Source organism: Leucopleurus acutus (assembly GCF_964270905.1).
Source record: "Leucopleurus acutus genome assembly, chromosome: 14".
NCBI classification, from domain to species: Eukaryota; Metazoa; Chordata; class Mammalia; order Artiodactyla; family Delphinidae; genus Leucopleurus; species Leucopleurus acutus.
Genome location: NC_139156.1, coordinates 35,093,725 through 35,105,982, shown reverse-complemented (window position 1 = coordinate 35,105,982; position 12,258 = coordinate 35,093,725). Strand labels below are relative to the sequence as shown.

Below are 12,258 nucleotides of genomic sequence, written 5' to 3'. Positions count from 1 at the left end.
ACCTGGTCTATCTTACCTCTTATATCAAAGTCCTTATCGACATCTCCGTCTGTTTTCTTTACTTGCCTGTACCTCCTCCTAAATACTCTGACACGATGAGGGTGAGGATGATAACACTACAGTTTCAATATTGTTTTCTCAGGCTTAGTCTTAACAGAGTTCAAGGCACTCAGTAAATGAATGAATCAACAAAAATAGTTGCATTATATGTAGCCTTCTGGTAGTTCATAGGTTAAATACATTTGTTTATAGTATGCTACTCAGATTTCTTTGATGGTGTTTTAATGCTACATAGTTACATATATGTTAAAAAAGCTAATTCATTCTATTTATTTCACTAGCTAATTTTATGAATATCTAGTAATTTGAAATTTTGAGAACTTAGAGAATATTTTAGTTTGAAAAGAGTACTTGGTTTTAAGTTTTGAATATATATAGAATTTGGAAGTATTTTTATATCTTATCAATTTCTAAGCGGTCTCATCACTAATGGCAGTCATTTTTGTGACCAAATATAGCTAGTCCTGAGTCTTTCATTTGAATGTCCCAGTGAGCCTAGAAGTCGTAAGCTATGTTCATAAGTCACTGATGGGTTTTTTAAAAATATTTCCATTGTTGAGTGGTTGGGACATTTAAAGGTACTAAAAGTTTCAGTTATATATTCTTCATCAAAAACTGTTAAGAAATGTTTTTTAAAGTTTATTTTTGTTTTCATGGTTAGTATATTGTTGCTTAACTATAAAATCAACTGAGTTAACTTAGCTTTATTTAAATTATACAGATGATACTTCAAAAGTTGACAAACCTAAAGTAGATGAAGAAGGTGATGAAAATCAAGATGATAAAGACTATCACAGAAGTGACCCACAAATTGCTATATGTCTAGATTGTTTACGAAATAATGGACAATCAGGGGACAATGTAGTAAAGGTGAGTGGACAAGTACAGTTGTTTTTTTCATAATCATTTTATAATAAACCTTTAATAACGTGTTAATGAATTTTCCTACTGTTTCAGAATGTTTGCTTTCAAATTTTTTATTATTTCAAATTTTTTATTAAACAAATAGAATGTCATTCTCCGACAGTCTCTTACCTGCAAATAGCCAAGCAGTTGCTTACTTCGGGCTCCTGATTTCTAAACCTCACAACTGAACCGTCCTGGGTCACTGCCACCACCTAGTGGCCAATGAGGAGAATCACGCCTCTATTTCTCCTCTTTCAACCTCCTTTTATACCTTTGTTGGGAGTTCATATACACTGTTTTTCTCTTTTTAAGTGTAGTCACCAGCTCAGACTCAGATCGTTTCATGTTGGGAAACATCCTCAACCTTTTATTCATCCTCTTCTGATTTTCTCTTTTGTTTCTCTGTTTTTATTTGCAATTCAAAAAAGCTATCCATGTCATGGCTAATACATTTTATGAACAACATAATTGGTTTTGATGGATGTCATAAAGTACCCGTGAACTTTTCCTTTCCTTCCTCTGTGTGATCTGTAGGCCAGTGAGTTGAATTTTTTTTTTTTTTTGCGGTACACGGGCCTCTCACTGTTGTGGCCTCTCCCGTCGCAGAGCACAGGCTCCAGACGTGCAGGCTCAGCGGCCGTGGCTCATGGGCCTAGCCACTCAGCGGCATGTGGGATCTTCCCAGACCGGGGCACGAACCCGTGTCCCCTGCATCAGCAGATGGACTCTCAACCACTGCGCCACCAGAGAAGCCCAAGTTTTTTTACTAATACATTTAATTTTTTAAATGTATTTTAAAAATTCATTTAATGCATTTTTTACTAATACATTTAATGAAATTTTCCTGTCAGGAAGTTAAAAACAAAATTTTTCAACTCTGATTAAGTTTTCCCAGCATCTTGCAAAAAGAAATCTGTATTAGCATAGTGATTCAATGAATATTTATCCACTATGTGGATATTAGTCAGTGAAGATGTAAATAATAAGTTTTTTCACTCAGGGACTTTTGGTTGGGTCTTACACATACGAACAGTTATAATATAATAAGGTATTTCATTTAGTTAAGAAAGGTTGGTTGGACAAGGCATGTATTAGAGTACAGCAGTATTTAGAGAAGTGGCCACTGTACCTATTTATCCTTCCAGGCTTCCCTGTTGGCTTTTATGCTCTGGTACAGCACCCTTTCCTTTTTGTCAGTCTTTTCATCAATTTTTAATAACTTTACATTTCTCTCTTATTCCCAGTCATTTCTGTAATCCTCTTTTGGGGATGTTTTTCTTAATAGAGATTATGATCATTCTTTAGCTCTCTAGTACATGAGTTATTATCTTGTAGTGAAAATTAAGTCAATAGAAAGGTGGAATATCTCTTCATAAATAAATGTGAAGTCTACTTCTCTGCAGGCTTTCTAGTATGAAAGTTATAAAACATTGCATTTTAGAAATTCATCTGAAAAATTAACTACCCCCTGCCTTGATATTCTTTTTGGCATCTTGGACGCTTTGCCATCCCAGTTGACTTTTTAGCTTTTCACTCTTTCCTTTATAGACTTTTCTCCATCCTTGTACCTTCATTCTTAAAACCACTTTTACAGCCTACATGACATATACTGTGCTCCCCAATTCTCACCTTTTCTCTCTGGCCACTCCTATACTGTCTCCACTGACTCTACTTCTTCCTGTCTTCTGCTTTATATATGTGAGTATAGCTAATACCTAGTCCTCCACTCAATTATTCTCTCTCTACCGTCATCCTAGGAGGTTACTTCTATTTTTTGTGTTTTCAGCTATTCAAAGAACTTTCAAATCCCCCTTTCCAAACCTGCCATCTCTCCCAAGTGGAAGTATTATATCTCTAACTACTTTCAGTATCCTAGTTGGGAGTTTCACTAATACATAAAACTTAACACGTTTAAAGACAAATTCGTCATACTGTACTTCCACCTAAGTTTACTCCAAATATGCTGTTTCAGTTATCACTACCATCTTTTTTTTAAGTTTTATTTATTTATTTTTATTTAACACCTTTCTTGGAGTATAATTGCTTTACAATGGTGTGTTAGTTTCTGCTGTATAACAAAGTGAATCAACTATGCGTATACGTATATCCCCATATCCCCTCCCTATCCCACCCGTCTAGGTGGTCACAAAGCACCAAGCTGATCTCCCTGTGCTATGCAGCTGCTTCCCACTAGCTGTCTATTTTACATCTGGTTCACTACTATCTTTCAGCCACATAGAAATTAAAAATCTTGGACGTTTTTTACCTTCTACCCTTCCCCTTCAACCAGTCATAAGTCCTGCAAAATTCCCCTCAGTCCACTGCTGCTCACCTTATATCTAAATTTTTGAAAGTAGTCTGAACTGTTTCCTGTATCCTTAATTTCTTTTATTATGCAGGGCTGAGGCTTCAGCCTGAGTGTGTGCAAGCGCTCATGGCCACTGTCAGGGTCAAGTAGTAGGCACTTTGGGCGCTGTGGGCCATATGGGCTTCGTTGCAACTACTCAGCTTGCTTATTTTAGCAGTAAAGCAGCCATAGACGGTAGTGAACAAACTGGCTTGGCTGTGTTCCAATTAAACTTTACTAACGAAAATAGATAGCCAGATTTGGCTTGAGGGCTATGGCCATAGTTTGCCACATTCTAGAATCAAGTATTAACTCCTTGTGTTAGCATTCAAGCTCTTTCACTAACCCCTATCTTGAGTTTATCTTCCATTATTCCCATCAATGAATCTGTCTCTCAAGACACAGGATTATTGTCATTTATTTGTGAATACCAACATAAAAGTTGGCACCCATATTTGACAAAGGATTTGCATCCAGAATATATAAAGGCTTGTATTAAGAATATTTAAAACCCTCTAAAACTTTGAATAATCCTTCCTTTTTGGCATGTTCTTCCCTGTTCTCACCACTGTCCTAGACTTCTGTCAAGACCCAAGAGACCTCTATTTTTTGTGACTTTTTTTCCACCTTAGTGAATCCCTTCTGAAATTCTAAGACTTGCATTTATTTATTAAATCAGCATTTATTGTGTTCCTAAAGGTACCAGGCACTGATACTGTCTTTTATCTTTTTTGGTGTGTGTTTTTTCCTTGAAACTGGATTACATACCGCTTAAAGACAGAAAAATTATGCCTGCATTCCTTTACAGCCTTCTCAACCATCTCATTCCTCTGTAGTAGGATGAGATTCTCAAGTGTGGTGGTGTAGTAGTTGCATGTATGGTTTATACAGTATACCTACTTCAGTTCAAAAGTCAAGAGCAAGAAGGTAATGAAAATAGTAGAGTAAGGACTGCCAAAAATTTGCTCCTCCATAAAAGCAGTGAAAAAACTGGCAAAAACTTTCAGAGTCAATTAGTAGGCCCTAAACTGTCACCTTTGGCTGACCTTGAGGCTCTGCACAAGCAGGAAGTGAAGACTTAGGCAGAGTTGTCAACAACCTGGTTGAGTGTTGGAGGTGTGCCCCAAAACTCATATAGAGTCCCTCAGCAAAGACCAGGAGACTTAACTGGGTCCAGGTGTATAAGGAAATCTCTGTGCAGTTGTTAGCTGACCACTAGGTAGAAACTTCAGTGGCCATATACTGTAAAGAATACAGGCTTCACAGAATTAGTTTAGGAAAGTTGTTAAACAATGAGAAACAAGAAAAAGCCACAACAGCAATCCCTGAGGAGCAGGCAGGAGTTTGATTTCCAGTGTTACCACATTATTTTAAATGTTCAGTTTTCAACAAAATATTATGAGACAGATAGAAAAAGAAAGTATAGCCCATATATAGGAAAAGAAGCGGTCAATAGAAAATGTCCCTGAAGATGCCCAGACACTGAACTTGACTAAATATACATTTTAAAATCATCCATTTAAAATATGTGCAAAGACTACAGTAATCAAAACAGTATGGTACTGGCACAAAAACAGAAATATAGATCAATGGAACAGGATAGAAGTCCAGAGATAAACCCACATACCTAGGGTCAACTAATCTGTGACAAAGGAGGCAAGGTATACGATGGAGAAAAGACAGTCTCTTCAATAAGTGGTGCTGGGAAAACTGGAAAGTTACATGTTAAAAAATGAAATTAGAACACTCCCTAACACCATACATAAAAATAAACTCAAAATGGATTAAAGACCTAAATGTTAAGGCCAAATACTATAAAACTCTTAGAGGAAAACATAGGTAGAACACTCTGACATAAATCACAGCAGTATCTTTTTTGATTCACCTCCTAGAGTAATGAAAATAAAAATAAACAAATGGGACCTAATTAAAGTTAAAAGCTTTTGCACAGCAAAGGAAACCATAAACAAAATGAAAAGACAACCCACAGAATGGGAGAAAATATTTGCAACTGAAGCAACTGACAACGGATTAATCTCCAAGATACACAAACGGCTCATGCAGCTCAATATCCAAAAAAAAAAAAAAAATGACCCAATCAAAAAATGGGTGGAAGATCTAAATAGACATTTCTCCAAAAAAGACATACAGGTGGCCAAAAAGCACCTGAAAAGATGCTCAACATCACTAATTATTAGAGAAATGCAAATCAAAACTACAATGAGGTATCACCTCACACCAGTCAGAATGACCATCATCAAAAAATCTACAAACAATAAATGCTAGAGAGGGTGTGGAGAAAAGGGAACTCTCTTGCACTGTTGGTGGGGATGTAAATTGGTACATATATCTGGAGAGTACTGTAATTTGAAAAGATACATGCACCCTCTTGTTCATCACAGCCCTATTTACAATAGCCAAGACATCAAAGCAAATTAAATGTCCATCAGCAGAGGAATGGATAAAGAAGATGTGGTACGTATATACAATGGAATATTACTCAGCCATAAAAAAGCACAAAATAATGCCATTTGCAGCAACATGGATGGACTGAGAGATTATCATGCTAAGTGAAGTAAGCCAGAGAGACAAATATATGATGTCACTTATACGTGGAATCTAAAAAAAATGGTACAAATGAACTTATTTACAAAACAGCAATAGAGTCACAGATGTGAAAAACAAACTTACGGTTACCAAAGGTGAAGGGAGGGGGAGCAGATAAACTAGGAAATTAGGATTAACAAATACACACTAATATATATAAAATAGATAGCTAATAAGAACCTACTGTACAGCTCAAAGAATGGATATAGGTATATGTATAACTGATTCACTTTGCCGTACAGCTGAAACTAACAACACTGTAAATTAACTATAATCCAATAAAAAAAATGTTTTAATGTGCAAAGAACTAAAAGAAAGGATACCTAAACATCTACATGAAAGTACAAGAACAATCTCACCACCTAGAGAATATTAATTAAAAGATAGAAATTATTTTTTTAAATGTTCTGGAGTTAAAAAGTGCAATAAATGAAATGAAAAATTAACTGAAGAGATTCAGTGGCAGATTTGAGTCATAGGAAATGAACCCCAAAACTTGAAGATAGATTGAGATTACGCAGTTTGAGGAACAGAAAGAAAAGTAATGAAGAAAAATGAGTGGATACCTGTAGGATAGCATCAGACTTACCAACATACACATAATGGAAGTCCCCAAAGAAGATGAGAAAAGGACAGAAAGTATATTTGAAGTTTTTGGCCAAAAACTTCCCAAATTTGATGAAAAACATTAAATATCCCAGAAGTTCAACAAACTCCAGATATGATAAACTCAAAGAAATTCATAGCTAGACTCATCATGATCAAACTGTTAAAAGACAGAAAATCTTGAAAGCAACAATAAAGAAGTGACTCATCAGTTACAAGGGATGTTCAATAAGGTTAGTAGCTGATTTCTCATCAGAAGCTATAAAGGCCAGAAGGCAGTAGGATGACATATGCAAAGTGCTGAAAGAAAAAAACCTGTCAACCAAGAATTCTATGTCCCTCAAAAACTTATACCCTTCAAAAAGGAAGGAGAATTTAAAATACTGCCAGGTAAACAAAATGTAAGAGACTGTGTCACTACCAGACCTTCTCTGCAAATAATGAAGGGCGTCCTTCAGGCTTAAACAAAACGACACTTAGTACTCAAATCCACATTAATATATAGAGACCACTAGTAAAGGTAACTGTACAGGTAAATATAAAAGGCAAAAGTAAAGTATGTTTTATGTGTAAACTTTTTTTCTCCTATCTGCTTTAAAAGATGACTGCATAAAGCAGTAACTCTAAATTTATGTTAATGCGCACACTAAGTATAAAGATGTAATTTGAGACAGTAACAGCCGGGGGCGGGGGGAGCAGCTACATAGGAGCAAATTTTTCTGTGCTATTGGAATTAAGATAGTATTATCCAGAGTAGACTGTTATAAATTTAGATGTCAGTTGTAATCTTCAGGGAAGTCACAAAGAAAGTCACTTGAAAATACACAGTAAAAGAAATGACAAGGCAGTTAAAGAGGCATTTTGTAGTATATCATTTCAACACAAAATAAAACAGTAATTGAGAAACAGAGGAACAAAAAGGCCTAAGATACAACAGAAAACAAATTTTTTAAATGGCAGATATAAATCCTACCCTAACAGTAATTATCTTGAAATGGATTAAACTCTCCAGTTAAAGGCAAGTATTGGCAGACTGCATTAAAAATACATGATACAACTCTTATGTTGTCTGCAAGAGACATAGCTTAGATTCAAAGACACAAATGGGTTGAAAGTAGGGGAATGGAAAAAGAAATACCGTGCAAACAGTAACCAAAAGAGCAGGAGTGGCAATAGACTTTCAGACAAAAATTATCAGAAACAAAGAAGGACATTTTATAATGATAAAAGTGTTAGTCCATCAAAGAACTATAGCAGTTATAAATATAAATGCACCTAACAACAGAGCCCCAAAATATATGAAGCAAAAACTGACGGAATTGAAGGGAAAAATAGACAGTTCAACAATAATACCACTTTCAGTAATGGACTTCAATACCACACTTTTAATAATGGATAGAACAACTAGAAAAAAAGGTCAATAAGGAAATAGAAGATTTGAACAGCACCAAAACTAGCTAGACCTAATAGACATCTCTAGACTGCTGTACCCAACAACAGCAGGATACACATTCTTTTCAAGCTCATATAGAACATTCTTCAGGACACACCTTATGTTAGGCTACAGAAGAAGTTTCAATAAACTTAAAAGGATTGAAATCATACAAAGTATATTGTCCAACCACAATGGAATGAAATTAGAAATCAGTAACAGGAGGAAATTCGTCAAAATTCACGAGTGTGTGGAAATTAAGCAACAGAGTCCTAAATTAACAATGTGTGAAAGAAGAAATCACAAGGGAAATTAGAAAATCCTTTGAGATGAATGAAAATGAAAGCACAACGTGCCAAAACTAATGGGATGTGGCGAAAGCAGTGTTTAGAGGGAAATTTATACTTATGAAACACCTACATTAAAGCAGAAGGAAGATCTCAGATTAATAACCTAGTCTTCTATCTTAAGAAACTAGAAAAAGGAAAAACTAAAAGGAAGTAGAAGAAAGCAATTAATAAAAAGATTTGATTGGGGAAAAATGAAAGAGAATAGAAAAGCAGCAAAGAAAGTTAATGAAACCAAATATTTGTTCTTTGAGAAGATGAAAATCAGCAAATCTTTTACTAGGCAAAGAAAGAGGACTCAACTTACTAAAATCAGGAATGAAAGGAGGGATGTTACTAGCAACCTTACAGAAATAGAAAGGATTACAAGGGAATGCTATGAAAAATAGTATGCCAACAAATTAGATAACCTAGATGAAATGGAAAATTCCTAGAAAAACACAAACTACCAAAAGTGACTCAAGAAGAAATATTAAAATCTGAAGACCTGTAACAAGCAAAGAGATGAAATAAGTAATTTAAAAGAAAAATGTTCCCGCAAAGCAAATCCCAAATGTTTAAGTAAGAATTAACACCAGTCTTTCATAAACTCTTCCAAAAGATAGAAGAGGAATACTTCCCAACTCATTCTGTAGGCCAGTTATTACCCTGATACCAAAACCAAAGACATCACAACTTCTGTGCATCAAAAGACACAATCAAGAGAGTGAAGGGCTTCCTTGGTGGCGCAGTGGTTGAGAGTCCGCCTGCCGATGCAGGGGACACGGGTTCGTGCCCCAGTCCGGGAGGATCCCACATGCCGCGGAGCGGCTGGGCCCGTGAGCCATGGCCACTGAGCCTGCGCGTCCGGAGCCTGTGCTCCGCAACGGGAGAGGCCACAACAGTGACCGGCCCGCGGACCGCAAAAAAAAAAAAAAAAAAGAGTGGTGAAAAGGCAACCTACAAAATGGGAGAAAATATTTGCAAATCATAACTTTAGGGGTTTTTTTGTTTTCTTTAGACTTCCTTTTTTTTTTGAATTTTTTTTTTATACAGCAGTTTCTTAGTAGTTATCTAGTTTATACATATTAGTGTATACATGTCAATCCGAGTCTCCCAATTCATCCCAACAACAACAACAACCCCCCACCCCGCTTTCCCCCCTTGGTGTCCATATGTTTGTTCTCTACACCTGTGTCTCTATTTCTGCCTTGCAGACCGGTTCATCTGTACCATTTTTCTAGACGCCACATATATGTGTTAACACACAGTATTTGTTTTTCTCTTTCTGAGTTACTTCACTCTGTATGACAGTCTCTAGGTCCCTCCACGTCTCTACAGATGACCCAATTTCGTTCCTTTTTATGGCTGAGTAATATTCCATTGTATATATGTACCACATCTTCTTTATCTGTTCGTCTGTCGATGGGCATTTAGGTTGCTTCCATGACCTGGCTGTTGTAAATAGTGCTGCAGTGAACATTGGGGTGCATGTGTCTTTTTGAATCATGGTTTTCTCTGGGTGTATGCCCAGTAGTGGGATTGCTGGGTCATATGGTAATTCTATTTTTAGTTTTTTAAGGAACCTCCATAACGTTCTCCATAGTGGCTGTATAAATTTACATTCCCCCCAACAGTGCAAGAGGGTTCCCTTTTTCCACACCCTCTCCAGCATTTGCATAACTTTAGGGGTTAGTATGCAGAATATATAAAGAACTCTGAAACTCAACAACAAAAATAAATAATCCAATTAAGAATTGGGCAAAGGGGTTAAATAGACATTTCTCTAAAGGTGATATACAAATGGCCAACAGGCATATGAAAAGATGCTCAATCAACATCACTGATTATCAGAGAAATGAAAACCAAAACCACAATAATATATCACCCTTTAGGATGGCTACTATCAAAAACAAAACAGAAAAAATAGCAAGGGTCAGTAAGGACATAGAGACATGGGAACCTTTGTGCACTACTGGTAAAATTGTAAATTGTGCAACCCCTATGGAAAACAATGTGGCGATTCCTTCAAAACCTAAACAGAATTACCTTATGATCCAGCAATCTCATTTCTGGGTATATATGCAAAAGAATTGAAAGCAGAGTCTGGACACCCATGTTCATAGATGCACTATTCACAATAGCCAAGGAGGTGGAAGCATACCACATATCCATCAACAGATAACAAAATGTGGTGTATACAGTGGATAAGCCTTTAATCATTCAGCCTTTAAAAGGAAGGAAATCCTGTCATGTCCTACAACATGGATGAACTTGAGGACATTATGCTGAGTGAAATAAGCCAATCACAAAAAGACAGATACTATGTGATTCCACTTGAGGTATCTATTCAAATACATAAAAACAGACAGTATTATGGTGGTTACTGGGGCTGGGAGGAGGGGGGAAAAAGGAGTTGTTAGTGTAAGGTTTTCAGTTTGTCCCAGTGAAAAAATTCTGAAAATCTGTTTCACAACAGTGTCCATATACACAACACTGCTCAAGTATACACTTAAAAACAGTTAAGACGGTAAGTTTTGTGTTCTTTGTTTTTCACCACAATTAAAATTGCAAAAAAAACTTTAGAAGAACGGAAAATTATGACCAGTTTTCTTCATGAATACAGATGCAAAAATCAACAAAATACTAGCCAACTGAATCCAGCAACATGTGAAAAAGGATTGTACATCATGACCAAGGTTGGTTCAATGGTGATATACCATATTACTAGAATAAAGGTGTGAAAACTACATAATCATCTCAGTAGATGAAGAGAAAGCATTTGACAAAATCCAGTACTCTTTCTTGGTAAAAACACTCAACAGATTATGACTAGAAGGGAACTGCCTCAACCTGAAAAAGGTATCTACAAAAAACCCACAGCTATCATCATAGTTAATGTTGAAAGCTTTTCCCCTTCGATCAGGGATAAGACAAGGATGTCTGCTTTCACCACTTCTATTCAATATTGTGCTAGAGTTTCTAGCTAGAGTAATTAGACAAGAAAACAAAACTAAAATCATCCAGACTAGAAAAGAAGTAAAACTGTTTCTGTTTGCACATGGTATGGTCTTGTATATAGAAAATCCTTAGGAGTCCACAGAAAAAGTATGTTAGCGAGAAAACAAGCTTAGCAAGGTTACAGGATACAAGAACTAGGAATAAATGGGGAATGTACAATCCAAAAATGAAAGTTAAAAAAGTGATTTCATTTTACAGTAGCATCAGAAAGAATAAAATACTTAGGAGGAATATGTTTAACCAAAAAAGGTGTAAGATCTGTGTACTGAAAACTACAATACAGCAAAAGAATTTAAGAAGGCCTCAATAGATGGGAGGGCATCCCATGTTTCTGAATTAGAAGACTTAATATTGCTAAGATGGCAGTCCTACCCAAATTGCTCTTCATATTCAATGAAAATTCTAACCAAAATTCTAACTGCCTTTTATGGGACCTGGAATAGTCAAAAACACTCTAAAGAACAAAAACATGGAAGGACAATTTCAAAACCTGCTTCAAAGCTCTAGTAATCAAGACAATGTGATAACTGGCATAAGCGTAGACATAAATGAGTGAAACAGAATTGAGATTCAGAAATAAATCCATATATCTATGATGAGTTTATTTTCGACACGGGGCAAAGTTAATTCAAGGAGAAAGAATAATCTTTCAACCAGTGATGCTAAAAGAACTGAATATCCATATGTAAAAAATGAACTCGGATCCCTACCTCATGCTATGTACAAAAATTAATTCACAACGGATCAAGTACCTAAATGTAACAGCTGAAACTATAAAACTCTTAGAAGAAAACATAGGGATAAGTTTTCATGACCTTGGATGTTGCAGTGGATTCTTAGAAGTGACACCATCAGGACAAGCATCAAAAAGAAAGATAAATTAGACTATCAAAATTAAAAACTTTTGTACATCAAAGAACACTGTCAAGAAAGTGAAAAGACAACCTGCAGAA

At 35.9% G+C, this 12,258-nt stretch overlaps 1 protein-coding gene across 3 annotated transcripts in view; it reads left to right on the top strand.

Annotated features, from left to right (window-relative positions):
• PCGF5 (polycomb group ring finger 5) overlaps positions 1 to 12,258 on the top strand; it is a 114,215-nt gene that overhangs the window by 76,029 nt on the left and 25,928 nt on the right. For all 3 annotated transcript variants that reach the window (XM_082854402.1, XM_082854403.1, XM_082854401.1), the window contains exon 6: positions 782 to 930. In XM_082854402.1, coding sequence (XP_082710528.1) covers positions 782 to 930 — 149 coding nt within the window. The remainder of the gene's footprint in view (positions 1 to 781; positions 931 to 12,258) is intronic.